We start from the raw sequence: 25,952 nt of genomic DNA on the forward strand, positions 1-25,952 counted from the left end.
AAGATGGCGTAGAACCCGCTAAAAAAAATCGACTTTTTTCACTCTCTTGTTCTTGCGTGATCTTGTGTCTTTCGTTCTTGGTTTTATGTAGACGGGCCTTAAAGTAGCAGTTCTGCTGCAGCGCACTAACAGATGCGTAACTACGAAAATGCCGCTACGCAACTTTCAAGCACAAAAAGTTACAAACACACGCAAATGTCCTGTACGTATACGCATTTTGTTCTGCTAGTTTTCATCCAGTGTGAAACCGTGAGAATAATTGTTCTGTCATTCTAGTGTGAAATAGCCCATTCGGATTAAATCCCTGCTGATGGCGTCCACCGGATGATTTATTTGCATTGTTCTCTTATCAGGCAATTTCATTCACATTTGAAGGTCGCAACTGGGATTTTATATTGCTTCCGATATGGGCAGTATGTTGTGGATTTTTTTAACAATTTTGCTTTAACTACTATTTTTTTCAAATGTAAGCAACTTCTATCAACTACTTTACTTTTTACGACTTAAATAAATAAATTAATAAATTTCTTATGTACTTGTCGGAAGATGTTGATAAACACGCAGTAGGAATGGAAAAGTCGACCCTCAGTTTAGCGTAAATCGACTTTTCGCTGAAAAAACTCGACTTCTGGAATCGACCAGCGTTGCCAGTATTGTTACTTTCGTACTGGCACGATTATCCTTGAAGCCTCGAGGGATTTCCCCAATATCTTCCGGTTCGTATCTCTGGATTGTTAAATAAATGCTAACGATGACCAAATTGTAGTACAATTAAATTTATTGTACAACAAACAATTTACATTATTCGCTAATACAGTAAAAACACTTTACAATACCTCTAAAGCAATAACAACGCTTTACCAAACATGTTAACACAATTAAACTTATAGCTTGCTTATTCGCAACTCACTTCTCTGCTCACTTTACTTGTAGCTTGCTGACTTGCAACTAATACTAGGTTCACATATAAGTAGATTATCCTCATTTTCGAGCTTAACACCCTAATCTGTAATTATAATAAGAGATTAGCCATATAAAATTCGTTCCTTGTTAATCTGTAATTATAAAATAATCTCAGGTTAAACCGATAACTTTTCGGTGTCCATCCTAGTTTTATCGATTGTTTTTTCAAAAAAGAAGAGAAATGCCAAATGTAAAAGTAAACAAAAATGTACGCTAGCAAGGAAAATAGGTTTGTAAAGGTATTTTTAATAAAATGTTAAGTTAAAATATATTTATATTACTTATTATAGCATAAAAACGTGATCACGGTGGCAGAGAGAAGAAACATAACTTTTCCTTGAGATGTGAGAATAATAAGCACAACAAATTTGACGGCTAATAATCTGAGTTTTGCCTGTGTAAACGGGGTGATTAAAAAACGAGCTTTGATTGGGATAATATTGATATGTGAACATAGTTTAACTCACTTCGCTGTGGCGGCGCCCTTATATACCTGCGCTCGCACTTATGGCAACTCTAGAACGTTCTGAAGCTTATCGCTCAATCTCTTTCTCTGGCTGTTCGCAGTGTTCATCCAACTTGGCGTTTCCCTTCGAGGAACATTCTACGTCATTCCTCGAACATTCTGCCTATTTCTCGTTGTTCGCATCGCGTTGCCGCAGTATTCGCCACAGTACCAAATCTGGTACTTTGAAAATGATTGAGTACGTTGGTACTGTTATGTTGCTTATGCAGCGTTTTTGCTGCATTTAAAATGCAACATTTAGCACTTTCGAAAATATGTTTTCGAAGAGCGTTCATGCTACCGCATTTAGCAAATGTACATTTACGCGAGTTCGAAATCGTATGCTTTTGACAAACAGCCGTGTTCCAGTCGCTTATTCAGATCCGTATCTATTACGATAAATTCTCACGGAAAAGATAATGTGCAAAAACCCTACTGAAAAGGAAAAAATAAATTTTAAACCAAAACTTCAATACAAAAATTTGAATTGTTTTAACCATGACCGACCATTTGTTTTTGTTTTATTCATTTGTCGGTGCTGTCAATTAAAATTTCCTCACTTAATTAGGAAACAAAACAAACAGAATTGATCACAAATTGATCCAGATTTCTATCAGCAGCACATCGATATTGAATTTTCTTAACTTTTCTTTATCCAAATAATGTAAAATAATAATTGAAATCTCGATCGGCGATCACTGAAACGCAGCTAGCCACTGTATACTCGAAAATGCAATGTTGCCACTTTTTCTTATTAAACCATGTTCGAATCGTGGAAATTTTGGAAGATCACAGGGTTGCTTTTAGCATTTAGATTCTTAATGCAAAAATGTAGTTGCATTTAGTTGCATTTAGGTGACGAATTTTGTATGGATAAATGTACATTTAGAGTAGCATTTAGAGCTATATGCGCTAAATGTTCTTTTACGCGTAAGCAAAAACAGCCCATTATGCAGCGTTTTTGCTGCATTAAAAATGCAACATTTAGCACTTTCGAACATATGTTTTCGAAGAGCGTTCATGCTATAGCATTTAGCAAATGTACATTTACGCGAGTTCGAAATCGTATGCTTTTGACAAACAGCCGTGTTCCAGTCTCTAATTTAGATGCGTATATATTACGATCAATTCTCACGCAGGAGATAATGTGCAAAAACCCTACTGAAAATAAATTTTAAACCAAAAATTCAATACAAAAACTTGTATTGTTTTAACCATAACCGAAAATTTGTTTGTGTATATATTCATTTGTCGGTGCTGTCAATTAAAATTTGCTCACTTAATTAGGAAACAAAACGAACCGAGTTGATCACAAATTGATCCAGATTTCTATCAGCATCAAATCGATGTTGAATTTGCTTAACTTTTCTTTATCCAAATATGTAATGCAAAATAAAAGAAATCTCGATCGGCGATCACTGAAACGTAGCTAGCAACTGTATACTCGAAAAAGCAATGTTGCCACTTTTTCTCTTTAAACCATGTTCGAATCGTGGAAATTTTGGAAGATCACAGGGTTGCTTTTAGCATTTAGATTCTTAATGCAAAAATGGAGTTGCATTTAGTTGCATTTAGGTGACGAATTTTGTATGGATAAATGTACATTTAGAGTAGCATTTAGAGCTAAAGGCGCTAAATGTGCTTTTACGCGTAAGCAAAAACAGCCTATTACGCTGTTTTTGCTTACGCGTAAAGCACATTTAACTCTAAGGCTATCTGCACACTTGTATAATCATAGTTGCGTTATCGTCTCGCTCTGAAATTTTCAGCCGAGCACATGCATTTCAAAGGAGATCTGCACACTTGTCGTTATCGGCAAATCATAGAAGATGCAGAAACGGATAAGTACGGCACTGTCGTTTGCTAATCGTTGTGCATGCATTGTCTGTTTACATTTTATGGCGAAAAATTAGTGAAAAAGTTAATATTTGCATTAAAATTGCATAAAAATTATTATTTTTTGCATAAAATTTAATAGGTTATTAAAAAGTGGATAATTGCATTAAAATTCAATAAGTGTGAGCGTTTTAACTATAAAATATGACGAAATTGGAATAAGTCTCTTTGTGCTTGCACAAAACACATTTCAGGAAAAGAAAAGAAGAGATATTACTGAAAAATTATGTCTAGAATTGTTGCAACACAGTCTATGTTTTAAAAATTGCAACAAGAAAACAACAAGAAAAACAGAAAATACCTGCTCCAAGTGAATTTTTGACACCAAAAGAATTGAAATATCACGACCGAGTGTGCGAAAGTGTAGTCGTCATGTAACCGTTGCATCATGATTGTGAAGATGAAGCAATTATGATTGGACGACCAATGTGCAGAAAGCCTAAATGTACATTTATCCATACAAAATTTGTCACCTAAATGCAACTAATAATACGTTTATGCGTAGGAAAATTCACGAATTAATTTCATAACAAGAAGGGATAACTCGTTATTATTGTGGCGAAATTGCGCAACAGGGCATGCCTTCTCTTTTCATCCAATCAAAAAACGTACTCGGGCAAAAGAGAAGGCACACCCCTATTGCTCACCTTCTTGTTATTTACATTCTTTGGCATCATTTCATGAAATCGTGAAGTGCAAGTCTGGCAACGCCACGTTTCACAAACAGCTGTTTACTGGCAAGAATGATAGAATACAAGATTGCGCCGTCCTGGCCGTTGACATTTGTGTACCACAAGTAAACAAAGAATAAGCGAAAAGAAGAACGAGTTGAAACTGCCAAAACAGTTCACTTTACAGCGAAAAACGTGTTTTAATTTTGCTAAATGCGAAAATATTGCATTTTTCATCTAATCTTTTAGAGAATAGCCCTGCAAAAATCGCGACTACTCCATGCATGCATGTAAAGAGTACTCCCTAAGGGCCACGGAGTACTCCAAAATTAACCACAATTCATATAAAAAATATGGTCCAATTAACATTGCGATGTCCTAGGGCAGGACCATATACTCCATCTCTGCATTACATCAGAGTAGCACAAAACTACTCCAACATATTAACAATGACGTTGTTGATTTGCTTTTTCGTTTGTACACGCTTTTGTTCTTCATTTCACAGATGCTTTTTCGCAATTAATAAAAACCAAAAACAAAAATAAAAAATTACATGTTGCATCTTTCGGTATTTGAACCTGAACATGCTGGGAGCTAACAACTAACAGCAAGCATCTCTACACGTTCAGCTACAGCCAGAGATGAAAATGTGCTTTCAAAATGGTGCAGAGACACGAGTTGGTCCGCTACAGCATGACAGAGGAGCATTTTTGTAAGTACTCCAAAATACCACAAATAGATCACATGGTCCAACGATTTTTGCAGGGAGGTAACGTTTTAGTGCACTCCATTGCTTTGCAATTGAGGCTGCTTCAGCAAACGTTGTAGTGTACTCCTTTGCTTTGCAATTAAGGCTGCTGCAGAAAACTGCGGCAGCATCTCACCGGGATTGATTAGTAAACTTGCTAATGGAGGCTGCCTAGAGCAGAAGCAAAATCATTCTGAGGAAATGCTGTTAATATAATAATAGAAAAACATTTCGGGAACGGCTTTGGTGTGCTCTATGTACACAAAATGCAGCGAATCGTTGCAGCGCTACACTTTCTTCTACGCTTCTTTTATCTTGACGGCTGTCGCAATTTAACACACAGCTCTTCATTGTATTAGTTTTTACGCAGTCTTCAACTCAAAAATCACTCACAAATTGCAAATTAACACAATTTAAACTGATTTTTAACTTATAGTTCAAATTTCTCCTTCGCTGATTTGTAAACAAAGGTTTATTTACAAGTTACCACAACTGTCAAAATCGGCAAAACCAAAGTAGCGGTAACACTGATGGCGCCACCTTTGTTCGCTGCACCGTGGTTTACTAGGGTTATGATCAGTGCTGCCGTTTGCCAATTTTTGAGCGAAGTGAAAACCACAATATAACCAGTAAACAACTGGTATTGGTACACCCGCCTTCCAAGCACGCAGGGTTGCTTTTAAGAAACAAAAAATAATTAACTCCAAATAGTTTAAAAAGTATAGTGTAAAACGAAATTTATTGAATAATTCCACATAAAATGGTATACATAAATGACTCATTTTCTAAACGATTTAAATAAAACGCATTTCATAACCTTTTTTGTGCAAACGGCATTTGATTACAAAAGTATACGGATTGTAAATTTTTGTAAACTATGTGAATGAAAATGTTCAACCCGGCCTGACGGTTTTGAAGAATTTTTTGTTCTAATTTTATTACTAAGGCGTCTAATAAATGCATGGCTTATAGTTCTCGAAGAATAAAAGTCAGTAAAGACAAGTCTTTTTTGTATAATTTCTGATTTTAATTGCTCAACTTCTTTTGCACTAGAGCAACTGTCAAAAATTTCCAGCAGTAAAAAGTTACGAATTGGCACAGCAGAAATGTAAAATTTTCTCGCCATAATAAAAAGTTTTTTCAACATGGAACTTTTCTACTAATTGACATGAAATTACTATCTCAAGGCTCGGAGCGCTGCCACTGAGGGCCTTTGCCAACTGATAAAAAAGAGAACATTTGGAAAGACGAAACAAAAATTTTGAGATTTCTCTTGTGAATACGAATGCCATAGTTTTTACCTAGCTCGTGGGACTACGCAAAATTTTGACAGCTTTTAAATATGCATACACATAAATTTGTTGGCGGTAATAAAGAGTAAAAATCAAAATGGAGAAAAGAACAAAAAGCGTACGTTAGTTTTCAGTTATAAAATAAATCCAATTTATGTGCGAATATTTGTTTATTCTATTTATTGAAAGGCAACCTCGCGGAAAAGCTTGTGTTAATTATATTGATAACAGAACCTGGCGGCTCGCACGTCTAAATTCTCAAGTAACATAAAATCCACAAAAGAATACATTGCTTGTATTACCATCCATACGCCATGTATAAATTTTAACAACACACAAAAATAGAGCTTTCGCACGAGCGTTTGTTTGATTTTTCAACACCATTTATAATTTTCTTTTAATAAAATCACGATTTGTGAAATGCTTAAATTTATTTATCTAATAATAATGCAGCACACAACCCTGAAATCTAAGAGGAAGGCCATTAAATAGCAGCACACAACCCCGTGCCTTCCTCAGGAGTGAATACATTTACAACAACAATGACTACTACAACAACAACCCAAAAGGGTTGGTTACTGTCTATACTGTGGTGAAAACACACTAAAAGTGAAGTGTTTCGGAGTGATTTAAAAGGAAAAGTGAATTGAATATCGAAGTGACGACTTTCAAGCACAATTAGGGGTGTGAGGTTTTTCGTTTAGGTTACTAATCACCCGATTGGTCAATCCATTATTTTTTTATCACAATAAAAGTAATCTTTAAATTTTATTAATTTATAATATATTGTGCTCCTGCGCAAATTTAATGCTGCAATAGATTTATAATCACAATGTCTCAAACGTAGAGGAAAGAAAATCAAAAATTACAGTTCACTGATGACATTAACACTAAAATATAATTAATCGATTTTCGATTCACAACAAAAAGTCATACCCAGATACACAGTAACAACGTCATCACGAGATGCACCTTAATGTTTTGCTGTAAAATTGAAGATGTATGAAAACTAAAATATAATTGTTGTATTCGTCAAATATTTACTAAATAATTATGAAACATTATCCACGCATTCATTTCTGTGCGATCTACAACTATACATGTGAAAATGAAATCCGAAGTGACTTCTTTCAAATAACCGTAGCAGCTGTTTGGGAATAGTTACTTTGCCATACTTACTACTTAAGAGGAGTTTAGTAAAAGACTGTTGATTTTGGTTTAATAAATCACATATTTCAAAGAAATTTTTAATTTTTTTTAGAGATAAATCTAATTTGTGGAAAGTGAAGTAAAACGAAGTAAAATGAAGTGACGAACTGAAGGCTTTTAAAGTGAAGTGAAAATTTTCAATTGAAGTGACAGCGGCAGCACTGGTTATGATGTTTTTAGATTAAAAAGCATGAGTGGCATAGCCAGGATTTAAAACACTGGAATAGTTATGTGGAATCGTTCAAATATAAAATAAATTCAAATAGAATAAACTGAAAATATATTATAACCAATTTAAATACAATATGGTGCATTGCCTGGCACCAACGGCTTCTGCAAATTCAAAATGAGGCCAAAAAAAGTCACAATCGTACTGTTTGGTTTCTCGCCAGTGCGTTGCCATTTTTTCAAGGCACTTTCAGGCAGGTTCTGCAATTCACTTCCGAGTGAATTTGAGTCGGATTTGCGTAGAATTCAAATTGGCAGGGGTTGAAATTCACTCGGTAGTGAATTGCAGAACCTGCCTGTTTATTTCATGTATTCGCGAACTATGCATAAACGGGATCATTTTTGAATTCATGAAATGAAGAATTCATGAACTCTGTCGCATAAACGTAGTATAAATCCAACTCCATTTCCGTATTAAGAGACTAAAAGCCAAAAGCAACCCTGTGGTCTTCAAATTTCCACGATTCGAACATGGTTTAATGAGAAGATGTGGCAACAATGCTTTTTCGCGTATATAGTTGGTAGCTGCGTTTCAGTGATCGCCGATCGTGATTTCATTTAGTGCGTTCCAGAACGCCTACGATTTGCAGGTTTTGCAGAATTTAGTCCAAAGTCGTTCCCGTACGCCACGTTCACATAAGGTTTATTAAAGACGAAAACAGCTGTTCCTGTAAAACCTGCAAATCGTGAAGTTCGGGAACAGGATTATTATTTTACATTAATTGGAAAGAAAAGTTGCGCAAATTCAACATCGATGTGATACTGATAGAAATCTGGCTCAATTGGTGATCAACTCTGTTTGTTTTTCTTCCTATTTGATTGAGGAAATTTCAATTGACCGCACCGATGTTCCCACGGCAGCCGGTTCTACGTACTGGAATGACTCGGATTTTACCCGTCCAAGGTAGGAATGTTCGATATCGTATTGATTATTCGGAATATCGATATTTTATGGTGCGATAATCGATTTTTTAATCGATATTACCAGGTCGATATATCGAAGACATCGACATGCATTATCGATATTTAAGTTGAAATTTATTTTGCATCTACAAAAAAGTGTATGGGAAAACACTAAAGTAGGTTTAACCAGCAGCTTGTGTGATTTATTTAGCTCTTAAGCATGATTGAACAACTACAGGTTGTAGCAATCGTACAAAAACAACATTTACCGTTGGTATGAACTCCTTGTGTCATCACCATCTTTTTTATCTATTCATATTCGTGTGTATATGTGTACCCTGCATACCAGGATTTCATAGAATTCTGAAAGGTTTCACAATTTTTTTAAGAATTTTCTTTAAGAAATTGTACAGAAATTTCTTTACTAGTTCTTGTCAACAACAAATTTCCGACACTCTTAAAGATTTCGGGAGCATTTGTTTGCAGGGTATATATATACGTATATGTGTATGTGTACGCGGATATGTAAATATAGCAAAACAGACGATAATTTGACACAAGCGTGCTCATAAGAAGAAGCATAGCTTCTATCGCTATCACCTGTAATTGATGCGCCTTGGCTCTTAAGGTTGACAAACCGCTTGCATGGTGTATACGGCTCTTAACTCGTTGCCACAGTTAGACTTATTGGCGCATATTAGGAGCGTTCCTTATCTCCCAGAAATAGTCAGAAAAAGTCCGAAGTAGTCAGATTTAGTCCAAAAAGCGTTCCTTAACTCGGAAATGACAGCAAAAATGAGAGAGCAACAGTCAGTGACAGTGACTCTCATCAGTCCGAAGTAGTCAGATTTAGTCAGAAGAATTTTTTCTGGCAAAATCCTGAAAAGTGTCAAACTCAACTGAATTTAAATTAACGGAAATTAAAGAATACGCTAAAAGTGAGAATAATCTAAAAAGTAAAAGAAATGAATTGAAATTGGAAGGAGGCAAAAAATAATTGATATAGCAAGTGTTTATTGTGCTTGTGCTTGTGTGAATGTGTTTTGTACATACATTTCTGTTCTTATTTGACGTTAGTTTTGTTGTTGCCATTCTTTGGACTAAAAATTTGGTTTTTTGCGTTCCTTTACTTTTCATGTTATTCTCTTTAAGTGAGCGCATTTTGCTTACGCTCTGGCATTTTGACACTTTTCAGATTTTAGTCCAAAAAGATAAGGAATGAACCTATTCATAGTGATATTTAGTACTCAACTAAGTCGAAACTATTCTAAGTCACAACTAAAGCTATTCATAGTCGCCTTAGTTTCGACTTTTCTGGCTAAGTACCAACTTAAAATTTAGTTTCGGCTGCAGCTGCAACTAAGTCGTAACTAGGAAGAAGTATTTTATCAAATTAAGGGAAAACAGACGAAATATGTAAAAATTAAGTTGGTAGAGGGTGATTTTGATAATATTGAATAATCTCCAATTAAAATTTACAAAGATCGATCCATTTTAATCGGAAGATGAAATTAAATGCGTATTACAATTCGAATAAAGCTACATCACAATTTTATAATTGGAATAATTTAATAAATTCTCAAATAATAAGTCAGTTTCACGCTAGTTCTTTTAAAGTAAATTTGTGCATAACATTTAGATATCTACTATTTGTATGTTTCACAGCATGCTTTCGATAAACATCGACTTCACATCACTGCGGTTGTTCTGGCTATTTCACACAATTAACAAGAAAATTATACCTTACTCTTTTGTATAATCATGCAGTGAAAATAAAAATTACATAAACGGATGATCAAACTTGACATTATTTAATAAAAATTTAATTTTTCCAAAATGTCGTAAAGAAAAATCGATACATTTCACACTCGTTTTGCTATATCGTAAACTAAGTCGAAACTACTTAGTAGAAGTATGAAATGCGACTATGAATAGAGGTAAATTTTAAGTTGGTACTTAAATTTAAGTTGCAACTTTGTTAGTTTCGACTTAGTTGCTGGACTATGAATACGCGCCATAGTAACTTTTTCTATAACTAACAATTAATTTTTTACTTTTTGTGATATATCACTGTGAAAGCGTTTTATGCGAGGGAGCTTACTGTTAATGACTGTGGGAAATGGAATCGCTAACGAAAGTAAAGGCCAACCGAAGATATTTATGCAATTTTTTTTGTTGAAAAGGTGAGTTAGTAAATTTAATTAAAACAAAAAAGTAAGACAAAAGGTCAATTCGAAATTTAAAAAAAAAACACATCCAATATAAGCCTAACAAATGCAGATAAGCCAAAAACTTGTTATAAAAGTTATTGTGAGTGATTTATTTTTATAACCAGAAATAAATGACAATTTGTGACACAGCAATAAATGGGCCAGTTATGTTAGGGCGCTGCTTTAGTACGACAAATGTTGGCAGTCATCACAGTGAGCGATAGTCGTTAGTAAAAAAAAACTGGAATTTTATATAAATGAAAAATAAACTATGAAAACAATAGTTTGTTAAACAATCGATTTGAGTTTTTTAATTGATTGAAAAGACGATAGCGTCTTTTGACATTTCGCAAATCGATTATAAACCTTTACGGATTTGTAGGGTAGGTAGGTTGTCGCGGTCGTCTATAAGACACACTTAGGCTCAGGGCCCATTGTGATGCCGCATGTTGGGTCAGCAACTCCCGATCCCTCCTAAAACCATTTTGAACTTTGAACGAATTTTAGAAGATCCCTGATTTCGACGCATCTAAGGTCCTCCAAGTTGTCGAAGAATTGCCTACCGAGAGTGGAGAGTCTTCGTCTAGATAGAGCAGGGCATTGGCACAACAGGTGGAGAATCGTTTCTTCCTCTTCTTCATCTTGACAGCTTCTACAGAAGTCATGTGAGCGTAGGCCGAGTCGATCGGCGTGCTTGCCAATTAGGCAGTGTCCTGTTATGACGGATACTAATAATCTAATATTGGACTTATTTAGACTCAGTAGTAGGCCAGTGCGGTTGGCGCTGAGCACCGGCCATAATTGTTTGGCAGTTTTGCAGGTGATTTCGTCCTGCCACCTTTCGTTCGCTACTTTAGTGAGCCTCTCGGAGATAAGTAGCTTACAAGTTTGCAAGGGTATTCCTATTTCGTCATTTATATCCTCAAAAGGAAGTTTCGTGCCAAGTCGCGCCGGTTCGTCGGCCTTACAATTCCCCTCTATGCCGCAGTGTCCCGGAACCCATATTACCTTTGGGCGAAATGACTCAGCCATCTCGTTAAGAGATGCGCGGCATTTCATGGCTACCATGGAGGTTGTCGACTGCTTCGTGAGGGACTTTATTGCCGCCTGGCTGTCAGTGAAGATGTAGATATCAACTTGGGGTATCATATCACACTTTACCAGTTTCGTGGCCCTGTCGATTGCCATCAGTTCAGCCTGAAAAACGCTACAGTGGTCCGGGAGACGAAAGCTGAGGGAGATTCCCAGGTGATGGGAATATACCCCTCCTCCAACCCTACCCTCGAGCTTTGAGCCATCTGTGTATACATGGATGGACTCTCCACTACTTACAGCGTCATGCTTCCACTCTTCCCTTGAGGGTAGGAGGGTCGCGAACGCTGTAGCGGGTGCAGGTTCCGGAAGTGCATAGTCCACCAATCCGGGTAGCCCCGGAACTTCCGTTAATATTCTACCGTGACCATAACTGGTATTTGACCACTTATTTAGAATATTCATTCGAATTGCCGCGCCACTTGCGACTTGTTTGGCATGTAGGTCCACCGGAAGAAAATTCAGTAGGGCATACAGTGCCTTGGATGGTGTTGTTCTCATCGCACCAGTTATGAGTGTGGACGCAAGCCTTTGAACCTTGTCCATTTGTTTGAAGTTTACCCCTTTCCCAAGGGCGTTCCACCATACCACTATACCGTGATAGAGAATTGGCCTAACCACCGCCGTGTATAGCCAGTGTATTATTTTGGGTTCCATCCCCCATTTTTTCCCTATTGCTCTGCTGCAGGAATATAGTGCCACTGTTGCTTTGCGCACTCTATCTGCAACGTTGGGCCCCCAGTTTAGTTTCCTATCTACTATGAGACCTAGATATTTGGTCTCTTCCTTTATTGCGAGGGTATTGCCCTCTAGGGTTATGTTCCCGAGATCAGGTATCTTGTGCTTCCTGGTGAACAGCACAAGGTCTGTTTTTTCAGGATTCACTCCCAGTCCTCGCCTGTTACACCACAGGGATAGTTTGTTGATGGATCTTTGGATCAGATCTGTCAATGTTGAAAGATGTTTACCCGAGATAGCTATTACAATATCGTCGGCGTATGCAATTATCTGACCGCCAATGTCTTCAAGTTCCCGAAGAAGGCTGTCTACTGCTATATTCCACAGGAGCGGTGATATTACTCCCCCCTGGGGTGTACCCCTGACGGGGAACCTTTTTATAACTGATTCACCTAATCCTGCGCTTATTTCTCGGCCGATTAACATTCGTTCAATAAATGAGGTTAGTGAATTGCTTACTCCCAGATTTATCAGAGATGAGATAATCGCTGCAGGAGATACATTGTTGAAAGCACCCTCGATGTCCAGGAAGGCCGCGAGGGTGTATTCTTTGTAATAAAGTGACCTTTCAATTGTGTGCACTAAAGAATGGAGTGCTGTTTCGACTGATCTCCCTTTGTTGTAGGCATGCTGGGCTGCCGAAAGTTTGCTGCCCACCTTGTCTCTAATGTGCCCATCTATTATTCTCTCTAGAGATTTCAACAGGAAAGACGACAGACTAATTGGTCTGAAGTCTTTTGGTCTCGTGTGTGTAGTTTTCCCTGCCTTGGGAATGAAAACTACTCTTACCTCCTCCCATTTGTGGGGTATATAATTCATTCGTAACACTGCTTCAAAGACTGGTACGAGTATGGGTGCAATCATTCCTGCTGTATGCTGTAGGTCAGCGGGAATAATGCCGTCTGGTCCCGGAGATTTAAACGGTTGGAAGCTGCTAATAGCATGCTTTATGTTCTCCTCGGTTATGATATTCGCTGGAATGTCATCATGGTTGCCTATGATTCGGGTATTTGTGACTCTACTGTGGAGGCAACCCGGAAAGTGCGTCTGTACAAGAAGCTCTAGAGTTTCTTCGCTGCTAGTTGTCTAATCACCATCCTCCTTGATGAGATAGCTAATATTGCTGGGACTCATAGATAGTATTTTGCGCAGTCTGCTGGCCTCCGAAGTACTTTCTATCTTCTGACAGAAGTTCCTCCATGAGGAGCGCTTAGCGTCTCTTATTGCATACTTAAATCGGCGTTGCCAATCTTTAAATTCACTCCAAGAGTTGGATCTCTTAGCTTCATTAAATTTTGATCTGCATTCCCTTCTGAGGGTTGCAATTTCAGTGGACCACCATGGAGGTTTTGGTTTCCTACTTGTTGCCCTGATTGGGCAGGCTGATTTTGCTGCACGATGAAATGCTTTAGTTATATCGTCTACGACGTTATCAAGTTGATGTTCCGAGTTTATTTGATTTGTGAGGCCGGAAATATTATTAGAAAATATTGTTTCAAATTTTTTCCAATTTGTTTTTCTGCGGTTTAAGACCGCTTGTTGTTTTCTTACTGGTACGTATAGGTTATAAACGACGTACATGTGATCCGAAAAGGAGTTGTCTTTTGAGACTCTCCAGTCATTCAAGAGTTCTGCCCCCTGCTCATTGACACATGTAATGTCAAGGACCTCCCTTCTAACAGACGTCACAAAGGTAGGGGTATCACCTACGTTGCTAACCTGTAAGTTATTGCACATAATGAATTCGAATATCGACTCACCGCGTTCATTTGTATCTGAGCTGAGCGGATTTGTATGTTGAATCATATTTTGCAACGGTATGATATTTAAAAAAATGCTTAGACGACTTACAACACCTAGTGCTTAATTAATTAAATTGTACCAAACCGGATACAAAGCCCATATAGACAATTATGTACAATAAAGTTGGATACGATAACAGATTTTGTGCACTTTTCAAAAATCCAATGGTTCACCTTATTGAAGAAATAACGTTCTAGCATCTCAAACTCTCAACTTAAGTTTTCCCTTGGATGACTTATTCGGTCGAACTCATCAATCTTTGATGCAATCATCGCATCTATGCTACTAAATGTAAGCACCCGCTCCTCCTCTAAAAAAAATTTTAAATTTTTAAACGAATTTCCAACCTTTTAACTACATACTTGTCAGGTGCTTGTGAGAGAATTGTGTTTGCTATACAGTTTATAGATCAAGTGAAGAGTTTTTAAGTATAATAACATCATTTTGACATTAAGAAGTACCGCGGCGAAAATCTAAATTCGTCATCAACACCACCTTATATAAATTCGCCTTGGGTGAAGCGACAGACAACACCCAACATCAAAAAACATTTGCAGATAGCTCACAAAAATTAATCTTTTGGTTGAAGGTGTTTCACGTTTTTTCCATACAAAAGAATGTTTGACAATTTTCTTTTATATGGAGGACACTGCCGCAAAAAAATTGCTAAAAATTAACGGGATCTTATAGCAGCTTGAAACTTGCACTTCATTATACTAGAATTAAATGGCCTACAAAACTTTTCTAATTTTTGTAGAAACTTTGAAATCAGAATTTACATGGTGTTTGTTGTATACCAGATAGACTTTTATAAAAAAAATAATAAACATTAAATAAACAAATGCCAAATGTCAAAACCGGCGAAAATATCGCAATTCTTTTATTTTATGGACCACTATATGTATGTACTAAGCAGTGTTTGCGCTAATCGATTGATTTTTTAATCAATTAGTTAATTCGATTAAATTCAATCCGATTACAGTTAATCATGATTAATTTTAATCTGATTAAACAGCTAATCATAACCGCAATTAAAAAAATTTATTTGTAATCATTAATCCTTAATTTGATTAAGTAGGTTTGGTGATTAATTAATTTATGCTGGAATTTTCCTGTGCACACAAGGCCAGTTAATCGGGTATGGCTAAGTCGGTTTTCCTCATCAATCTAAGCAATTTTGTGTGCGTTTTTATTAGAATCTATTCCAACAGACCTTACGTAAACTAGGTTTTAATATTCACCTGCACAAGATAATGACCTTACTTAAAATAGCCCTCTGGAATGCAAATGGCATTCCTCGCCACAAACTAGAGCTGTCAAAATTTCTTAAGGACAAGGAAATTGACATAATGCTCCTAGCTGAAACACACCTAACTAATAGATATAATTTTGACATTTCGGGATACACCTTTTATTGCACGAATCATCCAGATGGAAAGGCGCATGGCGGAACTGGTATTTTAGTCAGAAACCGGATTAAACACCATCATTTGACTGGAATTGCCGAGAATTATCTGCAAGCAACATCAATATGCGTACAAACAAAGCAAGGTGATATTACGCTGTCCGCGGTTTATTGTCCCCCGCGTTTCACGATAACAGAAAAACAGTTTATGGATTTCTTCAGTTCGCTGGGAGAGCGCTTCCTTGCTGCAGGTGATTATAATGCGAAGCACCCTCACTGGGGCTCACGCTTGTCCAACCCTAAAGGCAAGCAATTATATAACGCGCTTATATGTAGAAGAAACAAACTCGATTACGCTTCTCCTGGAAAGCCTACATATTGGCCGGCAGACCCGCAAAAGTTGCCAGATTTGATTGACTTTGCGGTGACAAGGAAAATTCCTCGCGGCCTTATTAGTACAGAATCAGTTGCAGATCTCTCATCAGACCACTCACCTGTACTTTTCACCTTGTGGCATCAGCCGCAAGAAAAAGAGTCACCCTATATGCTCACGACAAGGGCTACAAATTGGTTAAAGTATAAAAAATATATCAGTGCGCATATAGACCTCGATCCAAATTTAGATACGCCGACCGATATTGAAAACTCCATAGCCGCTCTTGAATCTACACTTAGAGCAGCCGCTAGCATTTCCACACCCCAGAAAGGTTATGTGCAAAATAAAAAATATAATTTAACCAATAGGAAAATTGAAATGCTTGTCTTGGAAAAACGACGCCTACGACGGATATGGCAGACTCATAGATCACCAGCATCAAAACAACTGCTCAAGGCGGCCACACATGCACTGACGAGAGCCCTCAAGAACGAGGAACAGTACGCACAGTACCGGTACATCCAAAAGCTCTCACCGACTAGCACAAAGCACTCGTTATGGAAAGCACACCACAAGCTAAATGCGCCAATAGAGACTGAAATGCCAGTACGGGACCACAATGGCAAATGGGCTCGGAGTGACGCAGAAAAAGCAAACACCTTTGCTTCTCATCTAAAAAATGTTTTTAGGCCAAACCCCGCAACTAATAATTTTCAACTTCCACCCGTACCCAATGTGTCAAAATTTGAGCCGCTGAAATTTGTACCTGAAGAAATTTCAAAAGTAATTAAGGATCAACTGCAACCAAATAAGGCCCCAGGGCACGACTTAATAACCCCAAAAATGATTATTGAGCTACCAAATTGTGCTGTACTTTGCATCTGTATGCTATTTAACGCAATCACTAAACATTGTCATTTCCCTCACCAATGGAAAAAGTCGACTATTGTGATGATACCAAAGCCCGGAAAGGACAAAACGCAGCCATCTTCATATAGGCCCATCAGCCTGCTACCGTGTATGTCGAAATTATTCGAAAAACTTCTTATGCTGCGCATCTCCCCACATCTGCAAGCCCGCAATATAATACCACTTCACCAATTTGGCTTCAGGGAAAAACATGGAACAATCGAGCAGGTAAATCGCATAACAACCGAAATCCGAACAGCGTTTGAAAAGAGGGAATATTGCGCTGCAATATTTCTTGACGTCGCCCAGGCATTTGACCGCGTCTGGCTAGATGGTCTTATGTATAAAATACAAATGCTACTCCCACAAAGCACACACAAACTGCTTAAGTCATACCTTTATAATCGAAAGTTTGCAGTTCGATGTAACACCACCATTTCTGAAGCCCATGCAATCGAAGCTGGAGTGCCACAAGGCAGTGTCCTTGGCCCGATGTTGTATGTCTTATACACCGCGGATATTCCTACAAACGACCGCCTGATAATGTCCACTTTTGCCGATGACACTGCCATAATCAGTCGCTCCAAGTGTCCTCTACAAGCAACTGTGCTCCTAGGCAATCATATGGAAGCTGTTGCCAATTGGCTCGCAAACTGGCGAATAAAGGTTAACGAGCAAAAATGTAAGCAAGTTACATTTACACTGAATAAGAGTAACTGTCCGCCCTTGACTTTAAACAACGTACAAATACCACAAAGCAATCATGTCACTTACCTAGGGGTCCACCTGGACAGGCGACTTACTTGGCGAAACCACATAGTGGCTAAAAGGACTCATCTCAAGCTGAAGGCTAATTCTCTCCACTGGCTTATTAACTCTCGCTCACCCCTGAGTCTGGAGTATAAAGTGCTTATTTACAATACAGTTTTAAAACCGATATGGACCTATGGATGTGAGTTATGGGGAAACGCGAGCAGCAGCAACATCGAAATCCTTCGTCGTGCGCAATCTAAAATCCTTCGAACAATCACCGGAGCACCTTGGTATATGCGAAATGAGAACATTCACCGCGACTTGAGAATACCAGAAGTACGAACCGAAATAGAACAACGGAAGACGAAATATGTATCGAAGCTTTTAGCGCACCCAAATCATTTAGCAAGATCTTTATTGCTTGTCAACAGGACCTCAAGACTACGTAGGAATGACTTACCAGCCCAGTCGTAATCTTTTCTTAGGGCCAGTTAAGAAAATACTCATCCCAACTAGGGGATGTAAATTAAGAGAATAGATTAAGATTCGAAAACTTATTGTTAGGCTCTTAGGCAGGGCAGATTCAATAAATAAAAACAAATTAAAAAAAAAAAACAAAAAAAAACCTGCACGTGTGCGATGGGTTGTAAAAATTCCCAGTTTATGTAATACTAATAACAATAATTATTTTTTTTTTTGTATATATTATATGTTTTTATAAGTCTTTCAAATTCAGACAAACTAGATCACTTAAACAGATTTTCTTTTTAATTGGATTAACGATTAATGATTAAAATTAATTAATCGTAATCACAACCGACGATTAACGATCAAAAAATCTAATCATTAATCGTACAGATGATTACGATTAATTAATTTTAATCGTTAATCTCGATTAACATTTAAATCGTTAATTTTTAGTCCTTGATCAGATTAACATTTTGCCAACACTGGTACTAGGGATGTTTCGAATGTCACATTTTTGAATACGAATGCGAATGTTAGGAATAACATTAAAAAACTATAATCAACTTAAGTCATCGTTTTTATCACTTAAAAATTTTGTAAATTTTTTGAATATTGAACGAGTGCTTTCATTATTTATCAAGTATTGATTTTTATGGAAAAAGCGCCGCAGGCGAAAATTTCATTATTTATGGAAGTATTGATTTGTATGGAAAAAGCGCCGCAGGCGAAAATTTTTAATAAAAAATTGCGCGATCGATGTACGTTTTCTACATTTGTGTACTTTGAACTACAATAACGCCAGTAAATATTATTTCAACCCGAAAAAAATTTTACCGTTATGATCAGGAGTAAGACTCCTATCGATCCTAATATTATCATTTTTAATAAGAGCAATGTATGTAAGTATTGTACACTTATACTCCCTAATTATACGCACTTATTTGTGGTGTATTATTTTTTTTAACGTATGGTAGCATACATTTTGTGTTACTGTCAGCCATTGTTATTTCTGCTTGTTTGTGAAATGTGCAAACGCTTGTGAAGACATTTATAAACGCGTTTTACTTAATTAATTAATTAAGAATTGTATATTGAAGTGGAAATCTCAGACCGGGGTTTTAATGCAACTATTTTGCCGTAGTGTGTACATAAATATTGTGTTTATTGTGAGAAATAGCGCCGAGAGGTTAGTTCAATTTACAAACTTTAACACAAATAACTTAAAAACTATGGCGCGTATTCATAGTCTAGCAACTCAGTCGAAACTAACAAAGTTGCAACTTAAATTTAAGTACCAACTTAAAATTTACCTCTATTCATAGTCGCATTTCAGACTTCTACTAAGTAGTTTCGACTTAGTTTACGATATAGCAAAACGAGTGTGAAAATGTATCGATTTTTCTTTACGATATTTTGGAAAAATTACCTTTTTATTAAATAATGTCAAGCTTGATCCTCCGTTTAAGTAATTTTTATTTTCATTGCATGATTATGCAAAAGAATAAGGTATCATTTTCTTGTTAATTGTGTGAAATAGCCAGAACAACCGCAGTGATGTGAAGTCGATGTTTATCGAAAGCATGCTGTGATACACAAATAGTAGATATCTAAATGTTATGCACAAATTTACTTTAAAAGAACTAGCGTGAAACTGACTTATTATTTGAGAATTTATCTAAATTATTCCAATTATAAAATTGTGATGTAGCTTTATTCGAATTGTGATGCGCATTTAATTTCATCTTCCGATTAAAATGGATCGATCTTTGTAAATTTTAATTGGAGATTATTCAATATTATCAAAATCACCCTCTACCAACAAAATACTTCTTTCTAGTTACGACTTAGTTGCAGCTGCAGCCGAAACTATATTTTAAGTTGGTACTTAGCCAGAAAAGTCGAAACTAAGGCGACTATGAATAGCTTTAGTTGTGACTTAGAATAGTTTCGACTTAGTTGAGTACTTAATATGACTATGAATTTCCGCCTATAAGCCTGCTGCGGCTAAAAGTTTATATATTTGCAATCAGGAGAACTCCCTCTACCGTTCCATAGCTACCTTAATGCGGAACTCCGGGGATGCCAAACTAAATTGCAGCCACGAGTATTTGTTTTTCCGTACCTACTCAGTACTCAGTCCGAAAGTATCGATACCAAAATTGCTTGGTATCGATTGAAAAGTATCGAGTATGTACTTGTATTTACTCGTATCGGTTTATATCTACGTATGGTTTCATCTCTATGTTTGAAATGACAAAACTGTTTTAACTCAAATTTGACTTTCCTTTTTTGTAGAGCGGCAATACTGGTGCTGGTGGATTTTGCAAATACATACAATTATATTCTTACTGTCAATATTAATAAATTGTTATGGAAGAAGATTTATTTAATATACCTTTGTCAGACGTAAAGCGTGAACTTCGTCGAGGTATCATTGAGTGTCAGAAACGAGGCCTAACTCAGAGCGCCAAGTGGTTAGCTGAAATGAGCCATGGTCTTGGGGACGTTGATTGCGAGGGAGCTGGTACAAGCAGTTGCAGTCAACATGTGATGTCGGAGTCTGGAGAATCTTGCCAGTTTTTGGAAGGAATCGCGCTGACTGAATATGATAATTATTTTCTTGCCAAAAGTTACTTTGATGTTCGTGAATATGATCGAGCGGCATACTTTGTGCGTAATTGCGAATCTTCCGTACCACGTTTTCTTCATTTGTATGCAACGTATATGTCAAGGGAAAAGCGACGCTTGGATTCTACAACGGATCGTTCGAATTTAAATGATACAGGTCACGTGCGTGAATTGACTGAATTGCTGGCGATTCTCCGTTCTCAATATTCGCATGGACTACTGGATGGCTATGGAATATACCTATATGGAGTTGTATTAAAGGCCGTAAATCTCAATAAAGTAGCAATACAAATGTTCATACATGCGATCCGATTGGCACCAATGTTATGGGCCGCTTATGTTGAATTGGCTCCGCTCATAATGGAAAAGGATAAAATGTTATCACTAAATTTTGGTGGTCATTGGATGCGACATTTTTTTGTTGCGCATAGCTACATTGAGATGTATCTGAATGATGAAGGCCTAAAGGCGTACGAAGACCTTCAACATGCAGGATTTCGTAAATGCGTGTATGTGACTTCGCAAATGGCTTTGGCTTATCACAACAAAAGAGGTAAATCCCAGTAGATAATTTCAGGAGTTGAAAGCCCTTCTGAAAGGCATTCCTGAGAGTCACAAAGCCTTCCACTCTACATTCCTTTCTCCTTTATTTTTTGTATGGAGTGGCACAAATTGAAGGGCTTCTTCTTTTGCTACCCATGGATGGCCTTCCAGAAGGGCTTTTATAGGACATACTTCAGAAGGGCTTTTGGGGGAGTTCTTTTAAAGTTGCTTCTTTAATTTATAAAAATCATACACCTTCGAAGTATTTTTGCTTGCGGTTTATATCAAACATGTGTTATTGCAGCTTAAAATGTTTATTGAAGTTCATTTGTAATGCTAAATAATGAGGCGTATTCTTGTTTTCGTACGAATCGAAAATTTGAAATTTTTTTATAGGAAAAGATAGAAAAATTTCATGATTTTCGATTCGTACGAAAACAAGAATATACCCCAATATAAATTTATGCATTCGCGTAAAATGTAAGGCATGCAAGGAAGCATTTTTTCAGCCCTTCTTGGATATGCCTCTTAGAATGGCTTTACTTAAGAAGGCCTACCTAAATTATCTTCTGGGATGATGTCAATATATAAAATTTCAATAATAATAGGACTGAATTAAATATACATACATAAACATTACAACTTTTACAGATGTCGATAGAGCTATTGAAATTTTTCAAACGCTACAAGAAGTTGATCCCTATCGCTTAGAGAACATGGACACGTACTCGAATTTGTTATTTGTAAAGGAGCTGAAGACTGAGATGGCGCAATTGGCTCATAAGGCAGTCAGCATTAATAAATATTGTCCAGAGACATGCTGTGTAGTTGGTAAAGAACTAAATTGAAAGTGTGTTGTTCTTAGTTTTTAATTTATATTTATTTTAGGTAATTACTACAGCATACGTTCAGACCATCAAATGGCCATAGTTTATTTTCAACGAGCTTTAAAATTAAATCCAAAATATTTATCGGCGTGGACATTGATGGGCCATGAATTTATGGAGTTAAAAAATACAAATGCTGCAATACAAAGTTATCGTAAGGCAGTCGGTAAGTTTTAGGATAATTGTTTGAAGAGTTCTATCCATAACTAATCTTTCGAAATCTAGAAGTAAATAAACGGGACTACCGCGCCTGGTATGGCTTAGGTCAATCGTATGAAATACTTAAAATGCATTATTATAGCTTATACTACTTCAAAATTGCGCATCAACTGCGTCCGTATGACAGCCGGATGTTGGTTGCGTTAGGAGAAACGTATGAAAAATTGGAAAAGTTCGATAATGCTATTAAGTGTTATTGGAAAGCCTGCGATGTCGGGGATATTGAAGCTGTTTCTATGTGCAAATTAGCTGGCTTATATGAAAAGAGGGGAGAATACGAGGACGCTGTTCAGTGTTACATAATGTATTGCGATGACGAGCGGGCTGCGACGGACAAACAAAGTTTATACCATGGATTTATGACGTTAGCAAATTACTATGAGAGCAAAGGACAGTTTGATAAAGCATCACACTATGCTTACAAATGTCTTGAATCAGACGAGGTAGTTATTTAATAACGAATGCGCCTTAATTTTATAATCTATTCGTAACATTTTGCTATTTTATTAATATGCTTAGCGGAAATCCGAGGCCAAAGCTCTACTTAAAACCATTGAAAATAAACGTAGTGGGAAAGTCGCAACTAGTGAGGGTGAAGCTAACAGTTCCACGAATGCGAACGTAATAGCAGCGGACACCTCATCAGACGATGATATGGAAATGGAATTGAGTGATTATAAGTATCTGTGTAGTGACTATGTGTTATCCTGCCAATCCGATTTCAAAGAGTCAAAAAAAACGCCCGCAGCTACTGGCGATAGCACTACAAATTCACATTTGATATCAACAGCGGCGGATATGAGTTTGAATGAAAGTGAGATGGCTGCTTCCAGCAGCACAAATGAGATCTGTCCAAGTACTAGTACGGCTGCGACGTTTGCTATAGGGCAGCAAACAGAAAAACCCATCGAAGCGAGGGATTCAGAAAGCAACGACGACGAGCAGAATTCAATGGAAATTTCGTCTATTTCTATAGATTGAACGTAAGAAGTATAATATGCTGAGTAAACGTTTTTGCACAAGTCAGCATAATTTGGGCCATCATCTCATTCCTAAACCTGTAATACATTTAGGATAAATTTTTTGCTAGATAAAGGATCATTTTCATATTTCAACCTGCTTACAAAGTTAGGTTAGCTTGTAATTTTAAAGATATGCTTTTAGGTTATTATGTATGATCTTTGTTCAATAAGTTAGCTTTGATCGGATTTTGTAAGAGTATGTCGAAAATATATGTATGAGGAGTACAAATATGGCATTAATTTTAATTAAAGATTGTTACTATAAATCGAGTTGGGGACCGCAAGCGAATTTGGTATTTCTAATACATAATTGATTTATTTCGTGATTTCCGCGTATGTTCTTTTGTGTTCTTATAAATATTCTTTATTTGTATACGTATTTATAAAAAAACGCTATTCTAATTTTCAAATATTTTAACTTAATTAAATTCAGTTTGATTTCACATCTTATTTAGAAATTTTCAATGCGACATACTATAGAAAAATACGTTTCCGGGGAAATTATCTAATAACAAGACAGCACTTAAAGAAATATCCCAGAAGATAATTTAGGTAGGCCTTCTTAAGTGAAGCTATCCTAAGCTCCAAAAGGCCTTCTGAAGTACGTCCTATAAAAGCCCTTCTGGAAGGCCTTCTGTGGGTAGCGAAAGGGGAAGCCCTTCAATTCGTGCCACTCCATACAAAAATGAATGTAGAGTGGAAGACCTCTTGATTCTCAGGAAGGCTTTTCGGAAGTGCTTTCAACTCCTGAAATTATCTACTGGGATGTTTCCAAGGAAAGTTATAAGACGCTATATTAAGCGAAATTCACGCGCCGATGCGACTATTGAAACGTACTTTTAACATTCACTTATTAATGATAATGCTCTACTCTCGAAACTTATAAAAATCGAATCACAGTTCAATTGGCCACCTTTGTACCTACACTTTTATATATAAAGTGCTTTGAACTGAATGTGTTTTTTAAGCTTATTGTGTACGTTTAACACGTAGAACCAAGCTCAAGAAAAATAGCACTTTAAAAAATATGATCCATATCAGCAAAACGAATAAGTCATGGCCATACAAATCACCCAGCATGTCTAACTCCTTCAGCAGTTTAGTTGGTGACTTAAAATAACAAAATTCTGTATGACATTTTAAATCAGGGCGATCGTAGCCATATATAGCTTGCATCAGAGCCTCCATGGTGTAACGGTAGAAGGATATATCGCAAAGCGGTCGAAAAAAAGAAGAAAGCTCATGAATGCGTATGAAAAATCCTGAAAATATCATAAATGGTATCGCTACTCCAGGTACCAACAAAATTGCCATCTGAAATGTAATTTTCAATGTAAATTAGAATTTTTTTAAATTCGCTAACACGTGCAGATAATTTACCTGTATATCAAATGTGGAACCAAAAGCTAGTCCCATCAAATGCCCAACAATGGCCAAAATTAAACTGATTCCCCAGCACATAGCAAATCGTGCCATATCGTCCGGCTGGCTGGTCATGAAGTAAATGATTGTGGTAAATAGAGTTGGGCAAATGAAGAGCATAGGAATGTCCGAGGTCAGCTTTGAAACATAATATGCTCTAAGCGAATACCAGCCATTAAGGTATTCGCGTATAAAAACCGCCGTCTCTTGCGGACCTAAGATTGTTATAATTAAAAAAATATGAACTTTAGGTTCCTTTTTATTAGTCCCTGCTACTTCTACTTACACGACAAAATAGATGGCATTGCATTGCCAAAGAATATAAACATAATGATGAAAAATATGCAGGAAATATTTGTTAATACCCGTGCACCGTCATTGCCAATATCCCAAAAGACCGCTCCAACAAGCGCTGAAACAATCACATGCATTACCACGCGCAATTGAACTGCTATCTGAATTAAACAATAAATATAGAAAAACATATTTTTAGAGTATTAAAATCTAGAGTATTAAAAGTATTTTACCAAATTTCTTGACATTGTACGCAAAGACCGGCGGGTGAGTACGATCAGTTGACGCCAAATTCCCACCTCTGTTCTGAGGCGTGTTGGGGTGAATCTGCAGTGTTCATGTGATATTTGTCCACATTCAGACTCGTTTGCCGATTGCAACTCAATGGCCGTGTGGGAATTCGAATTAATCAACATTTTTGCTGGGAATACAAAGAAATAAAATAAAATAAAAATGTATTGAAAGGCCTTCATATTTAAGTAGTTAAGCACATACATAAATACATACAGTTGTCCACAAAATAATAGGAGTGCGATATTTTGACCAGTTTTGGCTATTTGTCTTTTTTTTATTTAATGTTTATTATTTTTTTATAAAAGCCCAGCTGGCTATACAACAAACACCATATAAATTCAGATTTTAAACTTTGTATAAAAATTATAAAAATTTTGCAATTTTTCACCCAAATTTCAAACTTTTTAATCAGAATCTTTAGAAAAAATTCTGGTATGCAGTTTTGTAGCACATTCAATTCTAGTCTGAAAAAGT

At 36.7% G+C, this 25,952-nt stretch overlaps 2 protein-coding genes across 14 annotated transcripts in view; one reads left to right on the top strand and one right to left on the bottom strand.

The window, feature by feature from the left end:
* Positions 1-24,007, top strand: Cdc23 (cell division cycle protein 23). Of its 3 annotated transcripts, XM_017611018.1 has the most exons (7): positions 1-202; positions 277-716; positions 20,465-21,350; positions 21,992-22,171; positions 22,229-22,393; positions 22,453-22,889; positions 22,966-24,007. In XM_017611018.1, exons 3-7 carry the CDS (start codon positions 20,540-20,542, stop codon positions 23,425-23,427), a joined length of 2,055 nt encoding a protein of 684 aa, XP_017466507.1. In that variant the 5' UTR covers positions 1-202; positions 277-716; positions 20,465-20,539; the 3' UTR covers positions 23,428-24,007. The 3 variants fall into 3 exon arrangements, with proteins under 3 accessions (XP_017466507.1, XP_017466509.1, XP_017466508.1); XM_017611020.1 differs by lacking the exons at positions 1-202; positions 277-716 and adding an exon at positions 19,187-19,355; XM_017611019.1 differs by lacking the exons at positions 1-202; positions 277-716 and having other exon boundaries at positions 20,420-21,350.
* LOC108359258 (ATP-binding cassette sub-family G member 1) overlaps positions 23,807-25,952 on the bottom strand; it is a 72,625-nt gene continuing 70,479 nt past the window's right edge. For 10 of the 11 annotated variants that reach the window (XM_017611028.1, XM_017611021.1, XM_017611031.1 and 7 more), the window contains exons 7-10: positions 25,418-25,605; positions 25,177-25,345; positions 24,849-25,105; positions 24,332-24,782 (exon numbers count right to left, since the gene is read on the bottom strand). In XM_017611028.1, coding sequence (XP_017466517.1) covers positions 24,438-24,782; positions 24,849-25,105; positions 25,177-25,345; positions 25,418-25,605 — 959 coding nt within the window. In that variant the 3' untranslated portion in view covers positions 24,332-24,437. Of the gene's footprint in view, positions 24,783-24,848; positions 25,106-25,176; positions 25,346-25,417; positions 25,606-25,952 lie in introns of all 11 variants that reach the window. The other variant, XM_017611032.1, reaches the window with a different exon arrangement.

This window comes from Rhagoletis zephyria, unplaced genomic scaffold, assembly GCF_001687245.7.
Source record: "Rhagoletis zephyria isolate East Lansing unplaced genomic scaffold, Rhagoletis_zephyria_1.1 Rzeph_scaffold_00367, whole genome shotgun sequence".
Lineage (NCBI taxonomy): Eukaryota > Metazoa > Arthropoda > Insecta > Diptera > Tephritidae > Rhagoletis > Rhagoletis zephyria.